This window comes from Seriola lalandi, unplaced genomic scaffold (assembly GCF_002814215.2).
Source record: "Seriola lalandi dorsalis isolate HSWRI2012SDOR001 ecotype SW California unplaced genomic scaffold, Sedor1 jcf7180002054920, whole genome shotgun sequence".
In the NCBI taxonomy this organism is placed as follows: Eukaryota; Metazoa; Chordata; class Actinopteri; order Carangiformes; family Carangidae; genus Seriola; species Seriola lalandi.
The window spans coordinates 107,541-131,261 of record NW_019525472.1 but is presented as its reverse complement, the minus strand read 5'-3'; the positions used below and the strand labels follow the sequence as shown (position 1 = coordinate 131,261).

The following is a 23,721-nucleotide window of genomic DNA, read 5'->3' as shown; positions in this document are numbered from 1 at the left end:
AACTTATTGTTTCTTAAAGGATAAGGTTGATGATGATGTTCAATGTTTTTCTTTTTGTCAACAGATGGCACAAAAAGATCAAAACCATCGATGCTTCCCTACTCTGTTAGTGCTGCAGTCTCATTGGTTTCTAGTGAAGACAAAAATCATTGATGGTTTTTTCAATCATGGTTTAATTTGTTTTAAAAATCCTCACTAATTTCTTCAAACAGCTGGGGACTGTTGTGTTTAGCAATCATAACTCAAACAGGAGTAAATAGTGAATTTCTTAAGGACTATTTTCAGTGGATGAATACACATTTGGTGTGCCGGTATATATTTACGACAGCAAGATGGTATAAATAAACTACAGTGGCCATGCTCATGGTAATAAAGGAGCCCGTCAGTCTCATTTATGTGTTGTTAATAGTTTTTGGATACACAGACATTAGTTGTTAGTTGGATGGAGTTCATCTTTTCATGGTATTTGTTGACAATAAGATAGGTATAGAATATCAAACATAACCTTTTAATTGTTGTGTTGACTCTTTTCATTTTGAAGCTGTAGTTTGTGGTGTTGTTGCACTGAAAAGCATATTTTCAGGTGTTTGGGACATTTGGCTCCTTCATACTGTATATGCAAATTAAGTGGACAAATTATTAGAAACAGCAGCATTAAAATGCACCTTAGAACTGAATCTACACACAAACAAATGAACTTGTATTGCACTACATCACAAGAGCCCTGTTTTCTATTTTACTGGCCATCCAGTGTATTAAAATTCAAGGTTTCATTTTTACATAATATTGTTTTTATAAAGTACATGTCCTAATAATTCAATCTGACCTGTTTGGTAAGTTTTGAAACCTTTGGATCGTGACTAAAATATAAAATACAGTTCTGTGGGTATGAATAATGCTGGGCTGTAATGATGAACCTGCCAAATGTCTGTGGAGTTGAAAAGGTTAAAAGGTCACTTTACTAAAATTACTGAAAAGTACATTTCCTCACTTAGGCCTGTGGTATCTAACTATGAGTTATTTGGATGTGAAAGGAATTATGTTTGTGGTTTTCACAGCATTGAGAATAAATGACATTTAAAATTCCACAGAGCATGATGTCAGCTGTTTTTATAAGGACTACTTCTCAAGTAGAAAGTATTTCCAATGAAAACTGTTGACACTGAGGTCTGTGAATTAACCAGAGCAAAGTTTCTGGGAAGAGACACTTGTGATGAGTTTTTCAATAATTTGTGCATCACAAATAATTTGGGTGTACCAGGCTTTTAAGTCTAACCTACACTTGCTGCTAATTCTAAACATAACCCTAGATTTCCATCCTGATGCTCAAAGTCAAGCAGGGACTGATTTCCACAACATAAGGAGATGAAACCACACAGACTGTGAACACTAACACACACTGTGTCTGTGTCTGGATGTACAACCAGTGTCCTCGCCTCAACATCACACGTGGAAATGTCTTCGGTGTGTGGTCGCTGTCTGGGCTGTGACCACAGGTCCTTGGTCTCCTTATGCCTGCCAGCGCAGGGTCAGGGAGTTTGATTGACTTGTGCCTTGACTCACTCTGGCTTCCAGGAACTCTCTACCATCAATACACATCATCATCACTCGCCAGCCCTGTGTGTCTGTGCATGTGTTTGTGTATGTGTGTGTGTCTGTGTGTGCTTTCTCAACCAGTGCAGCACAGTGTGTCTCTCTGTTAAATCACATGGTTCGGCTTTTCCCCCGCGTGCCTGCTGCTTGGCCTATTTCCATGGTAACTAGCCGAAGATGTGGGGACACACACGCACATGCACACACATACACATGAACACACACATACAGGCCACATAAACAGCGCTTGTGCGAGGGCTTGCCAGAGCAATCTTGGTTGTGTGTGGCTGTAGGGTGCAGTCAGAGGGAGAGAGGGGATGTGTGATCACACACTCCACAGGCTCAGCGGGAGACACACACACACACACACACACACACACACTGTATGCTGAGACAGAAGCTCAGGATGCTGTGCTGTGGAGGAAAATGGCACACAGGGGCATGCCAGCCAAATCCTTTTATAAATCCTCTGGCAATTTGGACTTGTTTGTTTATGGATGAATGTATCGAACATGGATTTCTGTTTTTTCATATAGATAGATAGACTGTGTGACATGTAGATGAACTGACATTGCATTTTTGTCGTCTAACAGTTGCATAATGTTTCCTTTCATATTCGCTCTGATGCTTTTCACTTGTCACGACGTCCCCTCTACCTCCATCCCACCCCCTCATCACCCCACCTTGCCACCACAGTCCCATGTGGCCATCGCCATGGCGACAGCCCACGCTGCTCGCCTGCTCACCGCAGCATCCCTGCGCCCTCTGGCCTTTCGCCAAGGGGGGTGCTGTGGCGGCAACGCAACCCGACAACCAGGCGAGGGAGCTTTGCCAAAAGTTGGGAAGCTATAGGGGAAGGAAGGGAGGGAGGGTGGAGGGTAGAGGGGCACTGCGGATTTGTTAGTTACTGCCGTGTGGTGTTACGCAACTTCATGTACACACACCCACGCACACATACTGTCTGGTGACAAACACACACTGACTGCCTCATTTTTTCCCATCTCACACACACAGTTCGGAAACTGTGCACAGTGATGCTGCACCAGCATAAGCTCCAGATAAAGTCCCTAAGTACCGATTATAAAGTGACATAACAGATTTCTCCAAGCGGTCCCTGTGTCATATCACTGATGCAACGTTACCCTGACTAACATTGTTGTGTTCATGTGATGATTATCATGATTCATGGTGCGAAAGCAATCAAACCTACACATTTAAAGCTGCAGTAATCAATTTTTGGTCATTGGGGGGTGAGCAAACAACTACCTTCTGAGGAAAGGGAACAACATTAGCAAACAAAAAATCCAGCTCTTTGGTTGCTAGATTTTCAACTCTTTTTACTAGCTAGTTTCTAACTTTGTGTACAGTGGGGTTTGTCTGTGTACGACTCACCTGTGTAGAAAATATGCAGTAAAACCAAGCTACAAAAAGCTAAGAAGACTGTAAAGTTGCAAAGTTGGCAATAAGTGACCTTTTCACAAAATTATGGATCCATGCATTTTAAAAGTCAGTTGCTGAATCCTCAATTGCAATACAAGGCCTATTTAAAGCATAACACTGTCCCCACACATGCTACACACATATTATCAGACTAATATTTAGGCTAAGTCAGTAGTGTTAGCTAGCTATCACTATAGATAGCAAGCTAACTCTCCTTCCACCAGTTGAGGGTGGGCTACATACACTTTTGACCTTCTTTAGTTGCCCTGAAACCTTCAGTATGTTGTCATCAATCCAAGTGGAATAAGCTTAGCTGCAGTGGGTACTTTTTTAACCCCCAAAACAACATTTGAAGTATTTATTTTCATTGCCAACAATGTTCAAACTAATGACAGGACTCTCCATGCACAGTATATTTTGGAGTATATACAGTGAACAGCAGAAAACAATTTTTTTGTGTGTTTTAATTTGTTTTTTTCCCCCACTGTTTAGTCTGTTCGTGCTGTTCTCACTGTTTTGTGTGAGCAGTCCTAACAGCTTGGTCTTTATGTCTTACAGGGGAAGTAAAAGAGAAGAAGGCATTGAAGGAGTCTCCACATGGGAGCAGCAGTGCTGCCTAATCAACATTTATCTGACAGAATCTGCCAAAGGACGCCTTGGACACGCTCTCATGTCCTCAAACACAGACTACTAAATCCAAGGAGCTAGAAAAAAGAAAAACAAAAAGCCAACTGCTGGCTCCAGCAAGTGGACAGATTTTAAAGAAAAAACACGGCTGGAGAGGGGGAGGGTTGTATGGGTGCCAGCTCCACTTTCAAGACTCACCGCCTCTCCTCGATCTACCGCCGCCACCTCCCTCGTCTTCCTCCCTCCATTTCCTCCTCCTCTGCTTTTCTCTCATTCTCACTCTTTCTCTCTCATGGGAGTGACATAGAGGCCGTTGCTTGGTCCGCTGCCCCGCCCCTTTTGCGCCTCGCCGTGGAAACGGGGGCGTCCAGGTAGTGATGTCGTGGAAGAGGAACTACTTTGCGTCGGGTGGCGGAGCAGCAGGCGGGGTGCAGGGGCTGGTGACCCCGAGAACCATGACCTCTATTGCACCCAGCAAAGGCCTGAGCAACGAGCCGGGACAGAACAGCTGCTTCCTCAACAGCGCTCTGCAGGTCAGTCGGATAAACACATACACACACAAATTCGGGGCACTCACAAAGTATTAGGAGAGTAACATGTTTATCATGGAGATATTTAGAACCAGTCACCTGACCTCAATCCACAGGCTAGTGTCAGATATTTTAAGTCTGGGATGTTTGACCAAAGCAATTTTCACTGAAGACTCCAAATAGTTTTGACCTTTTTATTGGCAATTTTTTGCTAATAAAAAACCTACAGTATTTGGAGGCTTTGGGACACTTAAGTGACTGCGAACTTTTCCACACTTGCTGAAGACCAGACCTCAGCTAAAAACTCCCCAAAAGACACAAGAAGTGAGGGTTGCTGCAGTGCAGGCCAGCAGAGGATCACAGGAAGATGGCTGGTTGAAGTTTGTGGGACTTCAGACAACCCACAGACTTCAATTGTATTAAATATGATGACTTTATTAGATTTTACGTCATTGGAACTTGTCCAGTTACATTTATTCCCTGGAAAAAACAGGACAAATGTGGTAAAGAATGGAAACAATTCCAAAACTGATGATCTGATGTGGTTGTAAACACCAATATATTAAAGATGAATATCAGCATTTTAATCTCAGGCACTGTTTCCTGTCAAATCCAATGTGCTGGATTACGAAGCCAATACAATGAAAAAATGCGTCACTTTTCTAACTGCTAAATGCTAATGCGTGAGTCCAGTGCTCTGCTGGGATTACTGTTGTGTTTTATTGTCACAGCAATAGTGTTTCCTGCGAAATGTCATGCGTTTATGCATTATTGGCAAAAAAAAGTAGCTACTACTTAGCTACACACACAGTTCACACACCCCGCCCTCCCATCACACTGCAGTATTTAAATGCGACAGGGATGAGATTAGCACCATATTAACGGGCAGTTTGCGTGTTTCGGTGGGTTTTGGCACCGATGCTCAGTCTGGCTTCAGTGTGGACATCCAGTCTGTGTGTGGAGATGCTTACACTGCGCTGCTACCGCTGCATCTCCCCTCTCTCTCTCTTTTCTCTCTACACACACACACACACACACACACACACACACACACACACACACACACACACACACACACACACACATAAATGCTTCTTCACTACTGGCTTGAAAGAGAGAGAGGGAGAGAGAGGGAGAGAAAGGGAAGAAGAGAGAGAGTAAGCTGAAGAGGGAGGGAGGTGATGGGGCAGAAGCTTAGGGAGAGTTGAAGAGAGCAGTGGGATAGATGAGAAGATGAAAAGTTGCTGAAGGAGGAGAAGAGAAGAAAGAGGGATGAGGAGTATACAGTATGACAAAATTGATGAGAAGACTACAGGGGATACTACTGGGCGAAAGAGTGGAATTAAAGAATCAAATAAGGTAAGAGGGGGAAAAAAACGAGTGTGGTGAAAGGATGAGAGATAGAGGGGAAAACCAGGGAGGGAAAGAGGGAGAGATGGATGAAAAGACAAAGTGAAGGACATGAAGTTTATTTGTTAGATGAAGAATATGTTCTAACAAAGGCAAAGCAGCTTCAACGGGGAGAGAAGTGGGCCACCTCAAGGACACACACACATGTACACACACATGCGCACACACACAGAAGAGAGTGAGACAGGACACAGACAAGGGAGGATAAACCGAGAGCACGTTAAAGTGCTCGTTGGCTGTTTCACTGTGTGTGTGTGTGTGTGTGTGTGTGTGTGTGTGTGTGTGTGCTTTTTTATGTTATTAGATTGAGATTAAGCATTAGGGGTCAAAGTTCAGGTTTAGGACAGAATCACCCTATCAGCAGTAAGGCTGCAACTTAAGATGATTTTTTTTTTATCGGTTCATTTGTTCATTTGGTTTGTGAAATGTAAAAACGTACAAATGCTAACTAGAAGAAAAATGGCCGTCCTATTTTACCCGAGCGTAAGGTGACATCTTGACATTGCTTGTTTTGTCTGACCAACAATCTGAAACCAAAACATTTTTAATTTACAATGATACAAAAATATAAAAAAAAGCATCAAATCCTGACGTTGAAGAGGTGGAAACCAGTCGATGTTTTGAATTTTTCCTTAAAAACAGACTTTCTGATCATTTATTGATCATCAAAACTGATGTAAAACTGATTGACTGAACTGACCCAAGCTCTCTTTGCTCACTGTAATGTTTAATTCTCTACTGCTAGTGCACTGCTTCCTTGCCCCTGAGGGCCCCTAGAGCAAGGCACTGAACCCCCCGCTGCTGCAGTGAAGCTGCTGGGTGGCGGCAGCAGCAGCAGCAGCAGCAGCAGCAGCAGCAGCAGCAGCAGCGGTTGTTGTGGATGATGTGTGTGATTTAATGAGAGCGAAGGAAGGTGCTGTGAGGTGAAGTGTGTGTTCATACTGTACATGCTCAGCAACTTTTCTCGGTGTGAACGCAGGTGAAAAATAAAACAGCTTAAGGAGTTGCAGAGCACAATGGCTTTGAAGCAGGAAAACATACGTTCACTCATAAGGCAGCGGTATGCATGTGTGTGCGTCTGTGTGTGTGTCTTTGTGATGCTGTTGTAATAAGAGAAAACTTGAAAATGGAAAATGAGCATGAAAATCGTAAAGAAAACTTTAATTTTTACTCAGATTTTGGCACTTTACTCACATTAATTGTAAAAATTTTAAGTTTCAAATGAAAACAAAAGTGATGAAATGACGACTACAGTTTCACCAATCAGCTGTGTGTTTGTATCAACTAAGGAGAATTGACATTACACATGACAAATCCTGTGACTAAACCTGTGCTGGTTTGACTTTGACACACATCCACAATATGCTCTTAAGCCACTTGTACAATCTTTTTTTTTTTTTAGAAATAAAAGTAAGTTTTAACTATTTAACTAAGGAACCCATTGACATTTTCAGAAACTACAAATCAAACAGAGAACAGTCTAGTGGTAATGTTGATACTTTGCTCAGTACAGAACTGGTTCCTATAATTGCTTGGGGCAGAATCCTGAGCAATAAGACCAAATAATGTTCACTATAAAGTATTTGCATGTGTCCAGCTGTAGGGTGGCACTGCAGATGAAGCAACGCCAAGAAAACATTGACTGACATTTTCTAGCTGGATACCTTGTTTGAGTAGTTTTGCTGATGTGATGGTCTGCATTACCAGCTCTGTCAGAGGCAGAGGATACAGGACCGTTTACTGCATAGATTGGTTTATACTTTTGTTTTGCTGTATAAGGGTGGCTGACCAATTTTATCCAATGCAGAATTTAGCAAGAAGCATAATATCAACCAAAAAATAACACACGGCTGTAACATTCAAAAGTAAAACTCAACAATAAAGCAGGGAGTTACAAAGCAAAGGGGCATGTTCTGTATACTCAGGGGTCAATGTAAGGATTGGGAGCAGGTGTGAAGGTCAGTGTTGAGGTCAGGAGGCAACATTGCAGGGCAGGGAGGGAGGGAGGGAATAGCAGGAATGCCAGCAAATGTAAAGGCCCTCTTTTACTCAGGATATTTTGACATGTCACAGTAGGTGAAGCACAGGTGTGAATAATAAAATCAATGATGGCTGAATTCCATTTAGCTGCCTCAGTTTCAGGGTCCTGGTGTTGTGCATGCGGGCTCACTGTCACACTGTCATGGTTTACTGGGACACTTGAATAGAAGGAAGTTATTGTTGTTAATAACAAATGGGCTTTTTGTGCGATGATAAGTAAAAATGTCTGCTGTGGAAAAAAGTCTGTTGCAGAAAAAAACCCCAGCATGATGTGACAGACATAGCTGCACAGGGAAAGACTAGAACAGGCTGGTTAGATAGAGAGCCCCTTATTGTCTACACTGAATATGAATGGTGTCTTGTTTGAATGTGATTGGAGTTTATGACGCTGATCAGGTGAAGCACACGACCTCAGTGATCCCCAGTAATATTTCCTATCATTAACGACAGCAGCTGTGCTTCTAATTCTCTTCATGCTTTTGTAATGAAGGGATTAAACTTCTTTTTAGGTTAATCTGTATTTACAATTTTGTGGGTTTTATTTAGAAATAGTAGGTACCACTTTATAACAAAGCTAAGGGGTTTATAAGTGGCTTTATTTATGTGTTATAACCTCTTTATTTATGCTTATAGTTTAGTATAAGTCATAAATAAAATCTCATAAATCTTGATCTAGTTCTCTATCAGGAAGATGTCGTTACTTCACAGTAAAGACCAGCAGAGCGTTGGGACCAGAACCCACTTTATGACTCTACTCTACTTGTACTACTCTTACACTTCGTCTTACCATTTATTATTACTCCATTATCGTCACTTGCGGCCACAGTTGCTGTTAATCAGTACGTTTAATCAGGACTTTAAAGTCCCTCAGAGCAATGAGTGTCCCCAATTTGAGTTTCCTTTGTGGTTCATTCCAGTAGTGAGCTGTGTAGCACCAGAAATCTGCCTGCCCCATGTTCTGAGTTGGTATAAGGAAACTTTTAAAGCTGATCTATCCTGCGATCTGGTGTCATGGTTATACACTTTAAATTGAAGTGGTAATCCTTAATATTTCAGGTGTGGTTGATTTGATAAAGACTGCAGTTACCGTGGGAACAGCATGAAAGGTGTAATAACTCTTGTTATTTACTTTTTACTCTACAGATCATGGTTAGCACTTTCTAGGGTGACAAACACATTGTGTTTCCTGTGGCTACTTCACAAAGCCACCCTGTGTTTCACCAGTTGAATGTTTTTAATCTATCTTCTGTTAGCATTAGCAGTAACTTCATACAGCTCTTACACGTTTTAAAGAGAATAAACAGTGAGGGTAATTAACAATGAGATACTGGATTTCATTCATGCATCACTCTCCTGTGAATCTCTTGTGTGTATGCTGCCAATCTGAATCCAGCACAGGAATGGTGGACTCTGCCACTAGCAAACAAAACTACTACATAGAAAGACAATAACTAAATTTGAATACATTGAATGGCTACTGCAAAATGAAAGCAGACCATAAGTTGTACCAAAAATGTGGTTGATTTCATGAAAATCTTAAAGGTCCCATATTTTACACTTGTACAGTATTTTATTTCAAGTTTTGATGTTCATAAGAAGATAGATTCGTGGTTTCAAGGACCAAAAACCATCTCAGTGTAGTTTTACATCTCCTCTCTCAGACTTCTCTCTGGAGCTCTAGTAACAACAGGTCGATGAGCCAATCAGAATAGAGGCTCTGAGTAGGGCTGAATGATTTGGGATATTTTAACAATATTGCGATTTAATATGCAATTATTTTTTGTATTATTATCTTCTGTATTATTCAACAAATATAATCAATAAATCATTCTATAATATGACTAACACAATATTGGATAGATTAAACATAAACTGTTTTTTCCTGTAGGCCAGGCTTACATGTCATGATGAAATTAAATAATGCATGAATTGATATGACATATTTTTATATCACAGTAGTATATCGACTGATTTGTTTAATTTACAGCCTTGTAAACATGTAAAATTGTTGTTATGCAGACGTGGTTCTCTTCATGGAGATCCAAGCTGGCAAGCCCCTCTCGTAGGCCGGCTGCAATGTTTTCCCCTGTATGATCGTCTGGGAAGTAGGCAGTTTTGCTCTGAGGTTGAAGTCTTCATTAGTGAAATGCACTGTAAGACTCTGATAGGGCTCCGCTATACGGCTTGACCAGATGTCAGTTTTAGTAGCGAAAAACTCTCAAAAGACTCTCAGCTTGCATTTTTCATATTGCTCCAGCATGGCAACCTGGTTAAAATATGTGCGGGAGGGCACGCTGTACCGCTTATCCAGTGTATTTATCAAAGCCGTAAACCCAGGCTTGGTCACCGTGCTGAGAGGCATCGTATCTTTCCCTATGAACCCTGTTATTGCCTGAGTAATTTCCTCATGCTGTTTTGAATTACGTTCATATGGAGTTATGCTTCCAAACATCTTGGTCAGTGATCCTTGTTGGGTGGTATTTGGCTTACGTGACACACTGGTGGTCGGCATTTTAGCCATGCAACTATCTTGCATGGCTTTATGGAGTTTTTTTTAAGTGCTGATACAGGTTAGCAGTGTTGCCCTGTGAGGTAGCAACGGTAGCAAGGCATGTTCTGCACAATACCTGATGCTGTGCAGCATCTTCTTTTTTTAAAGCCAAAATAGTTCCACATAACCGACGTACTGCTCGTCCTAGACACTTCTGTCGCGCCTGAGGCCTTTATACAACAGGTCAAAGTGTAGCGTGCCAAGTTGTTGTCCTCTTTTAGCCGACTGCTCTACTCTCAGTTGCATGCCACATGACCAGAGTGTAATCGCAGCCTTTGCAGTTAGAACATCTTGTTTTATCATATCGCAATATTATCTCAAATGTGGTTAATCATTCAGCCCTAGCTCTGAGTCTCTCTTCGGATTGGCACTGAACCCTTGGAGAAACCAAATCCTGCAAGGTGGGATGGTGGGTCCGGGTGGGCGGGGCTTGGGGCATGGCTGAGAGCGGCGACTGCTTTGTTGTGACATCACAAAGTTATAGAAGTTCTGACGGCTTATTTTAAGGCTCAGTTTCTGAATACAGGCTGTGTGCATTTCTGTGTGGACTGAGCACTTTGATACTTTCACAGTATAAATATACAACCTAGACCTGCTTTATAATCAAAAAAGACAAACAAGGAGACAGGACCACCTCATCCAAGATCACCACAACCAATCCATACTCCAGTATCACTGGTTACATTTGTCTATCACTGAAATTACCATGACAACAAACAGCTGGAAGATGGCGACTTCCTAAAAACATGAGCTGATGAGGTGAATTTCTATTCTGTGTATGTTTCTATCACTTTTTTATGTTTGTAAGTTTCTTATACTATAGTTTATTTTCCCCCAAGAGGCTCCTGCAGTATTTCCATTGTTTCCAAGCCAGGGCGAGAAAGAGATAAAACAGGAAGAGGAAAGGGAAAGAGAGAGAAACAAATACAAATGGTAGAGGAGCAGAGAAAGACGAGGGATGCGCTTCGAAGAGAAGAAAAAGGGATAGATAGATAAATAGATAGATACTAATAAAAAGAGATGGGCATGGAGAGAGTGTGCCCTCCTTGTGGCTGCTGCAGTGCTGTGCAGGGAGCCGATTCATCACGACCAAATAAACTACAGAGAGAGGAGGGGAAACAGAGGGGGGAAAGATAGAATGCATACACTGGCGTCAGCATGCAGTCTGTCATCCTCCGCCCCCTCTTTCCTCCACCTATCACTCTCTCCTTAACACAGACACACACACAGCATTGTATTGCTAAGGTTGCCATATGTATTGGCTTTGTGTGTGTGTCTGTGTGAGACTTACAAATGTATGTGCATACTCTATGTGTGAGAGTGTGTGGTCCTGTGCATGAGTGCTGCAGATTTCAGTCGAAGCCTAAGGGACAGTGTTGTGTCAATATTATCTTTCAGCATGCTGGATGAATGTACTAAGAGCTCTTTCCTCTAATTATGCACTAGAGAGAGAGAGAGAGAGAGACAGAAAGAGAGAGAGGAAGACAGGAAGATGTCTTCCTCATGCAGACCACTTCTCATCTAGTTTCCATGTGTTTCCTCCTTGTTGCTTTGGGCTTTGTGATGGTTTGTCTGTCCCGTTGAATCTCTGCCTCTGCCTCTCTTTTGTTGCTGAAAATATACAAAGTAGAGAGCACACTCAGTGGGAGCTGTTGGGGAAAAAACAATTAGCTGAAAATGGCTGAAAGCCACACAGAGCTGCAGACTGGGCTGGGGATTCTCTGCAACCCTCTCACATTACAGCAAGTGATGTGATTCAGTTTTAGTAAAGCAAATGTTGCTTATTTTCACCCTAAATCTATACAATCTACGAGCTGACTGTGATCCAGACATCAGGATTATAACGTGTAACTAAATGGAAAGCTAGTTTGTGCACTGTGATCCCAGGGCCCAGGTTGAGATGCAGTTCATACAGATTGTCTGCCCTTTGTGAGAAGACAAGCAGGGAGGACGAGCTGTTTTTATATATCTGATATTTTACACACATTATCCAGAGAATGTATCCAGAGCAGCAGTTCCCAAACTTCTTTAAACTGCAGCCCCCCCATCAAAATAGCCTTTCCTTTCAAATATTTCCATCCACATTTCCACTTTTTCTGTCAGTCGCTGTTGCTGTATACTGCGGTGCACCTGCAAGACTTGCTAGAAAGCATGTTGTGTTACCATGGCAACCATCAACTGTGAGCCGTCATGTCATCAGTCTGAGCTGAGGCCTAAACTTCATGTTCAATGGGGTTTTTAATTCGGGGATTCCAGTTATTATTGTTGTTTCTGTTTGATAAAATAACACATTTGCAGCTAAGTAAATATTTCCTTGTTTGTGTGTGTGTGAAACATTATTAAAAAGTTACAGTATAAAAAATAGGAATCAACGAATCTTGTGCCCTATCCTTAAATCAGCACAGAGGTAGGTACAGATCATATTTTAGATCCACTGGAAAACCCAGTTAAAATAATATGTTTAAGTAGAGCCGCTGTCCCCCCTGAGATACACAGGATGATGACTTATCCATCCGACTGATTAATTCAACAAAAACAACCAACTTAAACAGACAGCTGCTACTCAGAAAAAGTACAGAGGATGAACAAAGTACAGTAAGAATAGGATTAAGACAGAAAGGGAAACAGGCCTCAGTTCCAGTGGGACCTGCGACTACACACCACTTTAGGGTTTTAGGGTTATTTTTCTTGTGTGTAAACGTGTGTGTTTTGCCTCCCAGGTTCTGTGGCATCTCGACATCTTTCGCCGAAGCTTTCGACAGCTGACCACACACAAGTGCATGGAGGACTCGTGTATCTTCTGCGCTTTAAAGGTAAAGACACTCTCATTTCTGTGTCCTCTAATGTCTTGTGGTGGTTTGAACTTGCAAACCTGAAGCAGCGTTCATCACCTTGTTTTCCACTCCTGGTCTTCTCTCAGATCACTTGTCCCTTCTACAGCACAGTGACCCAGTTTTTTTTTTTTCTTAAATTTGCTGCTGAGTAAGTTTGAGTTTCGGAAAGTAACGGCAAAGTTGTTAAAGTTAACTACTAATTCCTCTTTATTCCCAATTTTTAATACAAATACATTTGTGTCAGAAATATAAATCCAGGGATCAGTACTGAAGTACATTTTCTGAGGTGGTGTACTTGTCGTGTACTATGAGGTACTGGTACTTTAACTGAGTGTTTCTCTACATTTCCTCAACTACATTTCAGAAGGAGACATTTGCTTTTTACTCCATTACATATTTATGACGACTAGAGCAACATGACACTCAAAGACTTTGCATAAACTCATATGTCATCGCTAATTTTCTCTTCTTTTCTTCCATCTTTTTGTCCTTCCTTCTCTCTTTCCTTTTTTTTTTTTTTTACTTTTTTTTTATAAAATATATAAAAAACTAAAGGTCATAACACACAAGGACTCAAGGAAAACATCTTACAGTAAATGACTGAAGAACAAACACAACAAATTTGGGCCGACAAAATGCAAATGAAATAAGACAAACTAATAAACATATAAAGTAGAAAAGTCCTTGCGATCAGAGATGCAGGAGAGGCAATACGCGTCATTAATTTTAAACTTTCAGCAAAATAAGGTCTAAATAACGTCTTTGACTCTTCCGAAAGGCGCAGAACAATCCTTGAAGCACAAACAAAGCCTGAAGCCAACACGAGTCCATATTCTTGTTTGGAAATACCCGGTGGTGGGAGGGATCTGTCAGCTAATAAACACAGCAGGGGAGATTCTTGCAGCAGATTATGATGCCGCTCTCCAATACTTTTAATTACTTGTTTCTAAAATGGAGAAAACAACAGCATTCCCACATTAAGTGAAGAAAAGTACCTCCTTCATTTACACACTGTACATTTATATCCAACTAAAACTGCAATAGAAAATGTGTTTTGTGGGAAATGTGGTTGCTTATGTTCAGAGGTAATATTTTTTTGTATGTTTGTTTGTTTTTTTTTTTTTGAATGAATGAAGCACTATACATTTATCAACAGCAGTGGAGTCGCCAGGAGGTGGTTGGGGAGGATGGCGGGCTGACACCACAACCACAGGGGTAGCATTCGCAGCCCCGTCTGTGGTTAGGTTTGGAACATTTTACTGATACGTTCAGCTCAATTTAGGGTCAATAAGATTTTGAGCTTGTAACATCATGTTCACAAATAATTCCAAAGTTTGTAGTTGTGAATCAGCGTTTTTTTAAAACCTTTAAAATAAATCTGCAGGAGAAGTTCAAGTTTGTGCACGTGTAGAAAAGGTTTGTATTAAAGAAAAAGAGAGAGACTGTGTGAATAAAATCTGTGAACAAACGAAATCAGTGATGAGGTTACACAAAGAGAAAGTGCTTTTTGTCAACATCTCTGTACAGATACAAAGCAAAAAAACTATGTGTAAAACTCTGCACTCAAAGTCGACCCCATCTTTACACCTGAATCTTATTGGACAATGAAAGTCCAATCACAAAGCAGCGTCCAATTAAAGGGCAGTTGGCTCATTATCTTCATCCTAGTACCCTTGTAGATTTTTGAGGGGGGTTTACTGTTCTTTGACCTGTGTGGGTTTGCATGTATACATGGAATATTAAAAGCTCACCATTATTTTCTACAACATCATCAAATGTAGTTAAACCCACGGGGTTGTAGAAGAGCTTGCAACCCAAAGTCTTATTGACCCTAATTTGAGCCCTTACATTGAGTATAAACATATTTGCAACTTGCTAAATAAGTTAATATAATTTATTCATTACATTTATAGAAAGTGTAATCTGGTCGCAGTTATGTTTCCTACAAAACGTTTTTGCCGTTGCAGTTTGTTGTATAGAAACGTAATTTCTAGGAAACTGGGTTGAAGCACTATGTGTTGTCCTTACTTTGTTTTTTTCTGTCTTTGATTTTTTATCTTGTTTCTTCAGTTTTTTGACATCTTGCCTCTTCCCATCTTCTCCTTTTCCTATTATCTGTCGTTCCTTCCTGTCTTCCTTCCTTCCTTCCTTTTGTTTATCATTATTTCCTTTCTTTTCCTTCATCAGTTGAAACCTTGAAATCAATGGAGGTTCAAGGTTTTCACTGGGCAGGAAGACAAAACTCTGTTCCTCCTCACAATCAGTGCTTTTATTTTATATACTTGATATTTTACTTGGCTCATAGTTTACTTGGATGCAGGACTTTTACTTGCAACACATGATTTCTTCTCTGTGGGCGTTGCCTCGTTTTCTTCTACCATTGTGTAAAAAGCATCACGTACCATGCACCAGACAGATTTTAACGGTTCCGAGCTGCCTTTCAATGGTTGCTTAGAAGCGGCACATATAAAAGCTTTTATAACATAGTTACAGGTTGAATCACTGTTGTGTTGATAGAAAGTCGCCGGAAGACGATCTGTAGATCTGTAACATCATGAAACCCTAATAATGACCGAGCCTCATGCGGCTCTGCTCCAGTCATTTGTTGCATCCATGATGACAAATAATTGTCTGAGTGAAGGGAAGAATTGTGTGTAATGCGCTGTGGTGTAGTAGCGTGTGTGTGTGTGTGTGTATATGTGTGTGCAGCAGTGTCGATGTGCGTGTTCTACACGCTGTTCTGTCTCAAGCGCTTCTCTGTAATTAATTGGCTGACTGAAAGCGCTGAGCTAGCAGAGCCCACGCTGGGATGCTACACACACACACACACACACACACACACACACACACACACACACACACACTCATAGGCACATATTACACACACGCACCTACACATGCACACAAATCTTACTCGCTAACGTTACACCGCTACACACATGCACCTTGAGAGTCTCACAAATCTTTCTTACCACGCTGGGATGCTACACACACACACATAAACACATAAACACACACACAGAGGCTTGTGGGCGTGTTGTGTGTGAGTCAGCTGTGGGTGCACAAATCAAAGGTATTTTTTGCTGTTTTAACTGTTCACATTTTCAGTTTTCATTACCCGTCCTGTCACTGTCTTTCCTTTGTCAGAAACGAACAGATGTAACGTTGTTCCAAAAGTCTGTTTGGAGCTGTAGTCCCCAAGGCAACCGAGATAAAAGTCTTCCAATAACCAGGCGAGACACACACAAAATGAACTTTAATGGCGTGTTAAATTTTCAAACATCCATTTCAGACAACCAAAGAGATAAATGATCATTATGGGGTTCTTTTATTTTGTAGGGATTGTGTGTGAATTTGGGTTTATCTGCAGCAAATAAAGAGGCCCTATTGTTGTAGTAAACATAAGTTCAGAGGCTGCCTGTGGCTATCCCTCTAGAAATCACTGCAACACTTTATCTCTCTCAACAGCAAAACACTCACACACTTAGATGCAGATACCTGAATGCACACACACACGCACTGCAAGGAATAGGAAGAGAGAAGAAGAGAAAATGGGAGAGAAGGAAGGAGAAAGATGAATGAATGTGGGAGTTGGTGTAGATTGCTCCTGTCTTCACACTTAGACCACTGCACACACACACACACACACACACACACAAACCTCCCTCTCTTACTCACTCATCCTCATCCCTCCCTGTTCTCCTCCCCCCTCCCTCCCTCCCTCTCTCTCTCTGTAGGGTATATTCCCCCTCCATTCTCCTTGGCGCATTGCTGCAGTCAGCATAGCCACCATAACACACACACACACACACACACACACACACACACCCTATTGCTCACATATTGCCTTTTTCCCCCTCTCTTTTTCTGTTTCCCTTCCTCTCTCTCCATCCCTCTCTCTCCTTCTCTCTCTCTCTCTCTCTCTCTCTCTCTCTCTCTCTCTCTCTCACACATAGACACACACTGCCTTTCCCCCCTCTCTTTCTCTGTTTCCCTTCCTCTCTCTCTCACACACTCTCTCTCTCTGTCTCTCTCTGTCTCTCTCACTCTCTCTCTCTCTCTCTGTCTCTCTCTCTCTCTCTGCTCCCCGTCAGCACGACTGCATTACCTTTCCCACTGCCAACCCTCAGCCTGCACACACTCACAGACCTATTGTTTTCTAACACTTTCACTCCGTATATTCTCAACCATCTTTAACTGCTTCCAAAACGTCAAATATGACATCTGACACGTTAGAATAACTAGACACGCATAAAGAGAGGAAATACAACTAAGTGACTATGTCCAGGAAACAACTCCAGGAATTGTTTACTCGTCTGAATCACACACAGATTTAGGTTTGACTTGTGAAGGATTCTGTGACGTGAATACTTTGAGATTTGAGCTCTCATTAACTAGTGTGAACTTTATGTCGTGTGTTTTGAAAGTCCAACGTGGAGTAGTGGTGAAGGAAAGAAAAGATTTTGCTAATGTTTAGGTTTCGTTGGAGAGGTGAAGTCTAAGCTGCCACAACAGAAACTTTTCTCCTACAAAAAAATATCTATGGATATTATATATTTGCTTTGCCTAATAGGTGTTGGAGGAAACTGGACTATGTTTTTTTTCATATACAGAAAGTGTGACATTCTTATATTGGACAGGAGCCACAGGGTGGAGGTTTGAGTGGGTGGTTGGTGGTATAAAGTATGGGACTCAGACACTTTCCTCTCTCCAAAAAGCAGCAACCATTTTGACAATCGAATTTCTCACAAGTGACTTTGCTGACTTTCTTTGTTATACAGTTTATCATTGTAAGCTCTAACATAACAGTAACAGTAACTGGTTAGTCATGCATGACAGGACAGTGACTGTGTTGCACATATGTTCAATAACAATATTTAGCATTGGCAACAAAGGCATTCATCTCTTACAAAATGCATTCCCTCATTCAAATGAGTCGTATATAAATGTAATGTTTAAGTGACGGGGTTTGGTATTTTACAGTGACCTCTGACCTTTCTTGACTCTGTGCCACTGTCTTAGAGTAACTACTGAAGCCCACCAGTCACCAGCAGTGACTGAGCTGGGATTTTCCATCAGAGCTGCTGCCTGACTCACTCACCACCTCAGTGCAGCATCTGACCTGCATCAGGATTTTGTATCTTGAAAAAATAGTTTCCTTATTTCAAAAGTTTTTAAACAATTTCAGCATCAAGTGTTTTTAGTTTTTTTTTTCTCTGTTAACCAGAGTCGACTGAGTGACCGCTTGAGCTATCATGTTTCTTTCCATGTTCAGTTTGGATTCAGATTATGGACATCAGTGTATAATGCTATACATATTGCAACATTTATTATTTGTGAATTTCCCTTCAGGGATCAATAAAGCTGCTATAAAGCTGCAACTACGGATTATTTTCATCAGCTAATAATCTGCCATTATTTTCTTGATTGATCAGTTAGTTGTTTGGACAATAAACGACATTCCCAAACCCAGAGATATCCTGTTTCCTGCCACATGTTACAAAAATCACTTTAACATTTAATTAGATTCCTGTTACAAACTCTACACAAACCTGACTGTAGAATATTAAAGCTTTGCCATAACACTTAAGAACTGTAAACTGTGCAACTCTATGAAATTAAAGAAGTTTATCCCACACACATGGTTCCTTTCATGTATTTAGTAACTTCAGATTTTATATCCAATAATCAATATTTTGAAAATACTCAAAATAGAAAAGCTTGCTCATATCAAAGATGTTCATGTCTGCTGAGGCTGTGTGCTTGAACAGCTAAAATGGATCCAGTGTGGATACAAACCCATGACACGTGCTTCTGGAGAGACTGTGTTCGAATATCTTTCTGTCATTTAATATAGTGCTTATGAGCCCTGAGGACACAGAGCACCTGCTGCTTTTCAGTCCAGCCATCTAATCAGTGATTGAATTACCGCTGTGACAGAAAACCAGGAGCACTCAGAGTCCACAGCACCGACCCGCTGCTCCGACACATCAGACTGCCTTGTGTTTATTTCTGTTTTGGGCTGTTTTAGTGTTGGTCAGAAATAGTTGCTCGGTTTTGCTTTTTTCCTGCTGAGAATTCTTACCAACAAAAAATTAGGTCATTTTTATCCGTTGGCAATCCGGAGAAAGGCAGCCATGCTTTTATCTCTCCCACTTTAGACGTCTTCAACTCTCTTCGGTTCAGACTCAGTCAAAAGTTCCTCTCACTGCCTCTGCTTGAACTCAATGTTAGTTTCAGGTCTCATGTCAGACTTAAATCACCACATTAAAGGTACTGATTAATCTGGATTTGCTCATTTTCAATCCACGTGAGCCACAGAGTAATTGACTATGTTGTCTGATACTACTGCTTCTAAAACTATTGTCAGTACAACTATTCCTGCAACATTTTTTGACAGTAATAATGACTAGAAAGAACCCAGAAAGATATCTTTATCTAAATGTGTCATTTTAATGACTGAATTAAAAGTTTTTATTCTGCACCTTGATCCAGATGAATATTGTCTGGAGTAGACATGTGCATTTGTCACCTAATTGTGGTTTTAATTACACAATGTATTTAACAGTTAAGGCATTTAGGTCAAATATCAACCATAGAGGAAATATCAATATGGATATCTGTAAAGTAAATGAAACTATTTTCTCAAATCATTGAAATCTGTACCAAATTTGTTGGTGAATGTATAAAATTCGGAGACTTTATGGTTTCCAAATGTCAAATGTGTGAGGCCTGTATTAAGATAGAGATTTTAGGAGTTTAGGACAGTTATTCCCAAAATGGGGCTCTGGACCCATCTAATGGATCCGAAGATGAATCTGAGGGGTTGATGGTGATTTAAGGAGCTAGTTGTAAGTTTTGCCATTGATACATAGCCAGCGTTAGCATTAACAGCTGTTTCCTTACCAGTCTAGAGGAAATGTTGCGAGTTCAGCAGGAAATTTCGTTCCTTTACTCACTAAGAACCGTCTCCAGCAAATTCAACAATCGGTGAAAACTCTCATCTCATTGAATCCTGACACTTGTAATGAGTTGCAAGCAGACATTGGTGTATTTTATGGGGTCACAAGGAAAAAGAACAGGGAACTAGTGGCTTAGGAGATACAAGATGCTTGACTAATACCACATTGCTGATATATCTGAAACACTACATGTAGGGATGTTTTTTCTTGGCCAAACCATTTTTAAATTTTTTTTTTTTTTTTTTTTTTAACACAAAACTGAACAGAAATCAGTCAAATAGTGTTTAAAATGTTCTGTGAACTATCAGAAGACAATTGTGGATCCATAACCTCCATGGCAGGGGTGGTGATGATAATACCATTACACTTTGAAATGATACATTAGGGAGAAAAACAGAAAACACTCACTGGTTGTATATGGGGTCAAAATACTGGTCTGGCAGTTGTCTGGATGTAAACGGTGTAAACAACTCTTCCCTCACTGATCTTCCTCTTTGGTCTCGGAGCACTGGCCTCAAAACACACTTAAGTGGCCTAGCTTTCTGTCTCAGGCCCGCGCAACAGTTTGATTTGGTTTCTATTTTACTGCTACAAAGCACTCCGAGAGCTGTTTTTGTCCAAGAAAAGTGCACTACAAATCACATTTATTATTGATATGGGCTGATATTGAGGCCAGCTGTGCTGTGAGGCGTTTGTTTTAGTCCAGTCTGGGTTTTGTTGTGCAGCACTTTGGTCCTGACAAGTTGACAACAAGTTCCTACCGGTTCTGCTTTATGGGTCAGTTGACAGAACATGTTGCCGATTTACAGGACAAATCTGTTTATAGAGGGTTTTGTTTCAGTCTGAGAGAAATGAAAAACAAACAAACACACAAACACATTAATATATATATGTATAGATGGACACACTCTAACAATGCAGGGGTCTTTCAGGAAAAACATTTATGTCACGGTGCATATTTGTAGCAGCGAAATAAAGAATTAATGGATTTCTATATGTGTGTGTGTGTGTGTGTGTGTGTGTGTGTGTGTGTGTGTATGTGTGTGTGTGTGTGTGTGTGTGTTTGCAGAGTATCTTTGCTCAGTTCCAGTTCAGCAGTGAGCGCGTGCTGCCATCAGATGCACTGCGGAGTGCTCTGGCCAAGACTTTCCAAGACGAACAACGCTTTCAGCTGGGCATCATGGACGACGCTGCCGAGTGCTTTGTGAGTCTGCAACACCACATGGCCACACACACACACACACACATACACACACACACACACACACGGGAGAAGTGAGGGATTGCCTAAAGGCTTATTTTAGGAACTCCCAGGTCTTTACTGCAGTCAGAAATCCTCAGGGGATACAGCATTCAACTTTTGTTTTGACATTGTAAGGTATCAATTGTGTCTTCAAATGGATGGAAAGTGTAGGCCTTAATTAACCACATGTGACTGTAATGACCAATGTGACAAACATAAATCACCCAGCTAATTTGTCTTTTAAGATAATTTATGTAAGATTATGAAGTTGAAAACTGTGACAAATGCCTAATTATAATGACTAATTTGATGTGCAGAATCACCAGTGTTTTGCTTGGTTGTATATGGTAGGCATCACTGATGTTAGTATTATTACTTTGCCATTCTGACCTCATGAAAAAATGATAATGTATCAATTAATTGCATATAATCTTCTCAAACTGGCAAAAAAAAAAATTTAAAATTGGCCAAATGGCTCTACTTGTAAGTTTTGCTATTGCTACATAGCCAGCATTAGCATTAACAGCTGTTTACTTACAAGTCTAGAAGAAACATTGTGAATTCAGCATCAAACCTTATTCCTTTACTCACCAAGAGCTGTCTCCAGCAGTGGAAAGCAGCACCAGTGTTAACTCTTGCACATGAATGATATTACTGTGCTGTTTATATAGTCTTTTTTTATCATATAATATTTGCAGTCTACTTCCTCAGATGCAAAGGTCTTCACAGTAGTTGTACTCAACAGTGAGGGTGTTGTATTTTTCAAATGGTGGGTGTCTCATTTTGGAATAAACTTTATTTATTGAAGGAGAAAATTAAGAAGAGAAAATGTCATTAGTCACAGGTTTTACTTTTGAAATGTCTTCACATTTTCCTCACAACACTTCCTTGTGCCTTCCTGTTGCTTTCTCCCTTCCACCTCAGCCTCTTTCTTTCCTCCACAGTGTATATGTGTGTGTGTGTGTGTGTGTGTGTGTGTGTGTGTGTGTGTGTGTGTGTGTATGTATGTGTGTGTTTATGTGTGTGCCCGAGAGGCGCTGTCTGATCGATTGGTAGTAAATGTGTTCAGTCAGGGAATCCGTCGGCTTCTTATGAAATATAGATGCTGCTCCCACGGTCAGATTAACAGGAGCACCAACAGAGAGGAACGGCCAAACGCACATGCCAAACACACACATCAAACACACACGCACACGCTTGACACATGTATACAATATAAACAAACACCTATGCCAACTTAGCACACCTACTCGAGCTCATAGTTGCACACATGAATACAATACAAACACACTAATTGATGTCCATGTGTTTCCCAGGAGAATCTCCTGATGCGTATCCACTTCCACATCAGCGCAGAGAGCAGAGAGGACATCTGCACAGCTAAACACTGTATACCACACCAGAAGTTTGCCATGACTCTGTTCGAACAGGTAGGAGACTCTTCAGTGCTTTTTTGTTGCTTTAAAGAGCTGTTATGTGTTTCACTTTGGCAGCTTTAATTAAAATAATATTCCACACAAACATTTTTGAAAACACAATGTCCTGTTATGAATCTGAGGCTGTGTTTGTGTTTGCAGTGTGTGTGTAACAGCTGTGGAGCCACATCAGACCCCCTGCCCTTCATTCAGATGGTTCATTACATCTCCACTACATCCCTCTGGTAAGACCAGACACACACCTACACACACACACTCGGTGCACGCGCACACACACACACACACACACACACACACACACACACACACACACATACATACATACACACACACACACACACACACACACACTGCAGTAAATCTGGCAGAAAGCTGAGGCTGGGTGGCAGTAAAGGAAGGTACAGCGTGTTCTCTTCTCTCCTGCACGGGTCCCCGCTGAACACTGAACTGTGAGCACAATTACACGCACACACACATGCACATATATAAACATACACACACACAGTATGCACACGCATGTGTATGTTCATGCATATGCAAGAGCAGGTGAGCTTGTGCATATTGTCTCTCCCATGTTCAGGTAGCCTACACACAACCACACACACACACACACACACACACAAACACACACACACACAAACAGGTAAATCCATGCACAGAGGAAGCATGTGCGCATCCTCAGAGCTGTTACATAAAAATCGCACATGCTCTGAGTCAATGAATTAAGGAACAGCGAAAGTAATCAATCAGCTGTTTGATTCAGTAGACCCAGGGGGCGACATAAATCTATAAGTGGAACAGTGGGTCGGGAAGACTGTGAACAAGAAGGAAATAAGAGGATATATCACTCCATTTCCCTTTTGGAAATGGAACACGGCAGAGGAAATAGAGGGATGAATGGGGGGCAAAAGTACAAATAAACATACTGTGTCAAGGTAGTTGTGGGCCACAGCGGTGCCACCGCTCCGTGTTTGTGCCTGTTAGCACTGCCAAACTATTTTTATGCCTCCGTGCCTGAGACTGCCAGGGCCGGAGGCATTATGTTTTTGGGTTGT

At 41.1% G+C, this 23,721-nt stretch overlaps 1 protein-coding gene across 2 annotated transcripts in view; it reads left to right on the top strand.

The window, feature by feature from the left end:
* usp54b (ubiquitin specific peptidase 54b) overlaps positions 1 to 23,721 on the top strand; it is a 55,696-nt gene that overhangs the window by 6,275 nt on the left and 25,700 nt on the right. For both annotated transcript variants that reach the window (XR_015436160.1, XM_087169891.1), the window contains exons 2-6: positions 3,592 to 4,193; positions 12,912 to 13,004; positions 21,057 to 21,191; positions 22,547 to 22,660; positions 22,808 to 22,890. Coding sequence is in view for 1 of the 2 variants with exons in the window: in XM_087169891.1 (XP_087026017.1) it covers positions 4,038 to 4,193; positions 12,912 to 13,004; positions 21,057 to 21,191; positions 22,547 to 22,660; positions 22,808 to 22,890 (581 nt within the window). In the remaining variant the exon portion in view is untranslated. The remainder of the gene's footprint in view (positions 1 to 3,591; positions 4,194 to 12,911; positions 13,005 to 21,056; positions 21,192 to 22,546; positions 22,661 to 22,807; positions 22,891 to 23,721) is intronic.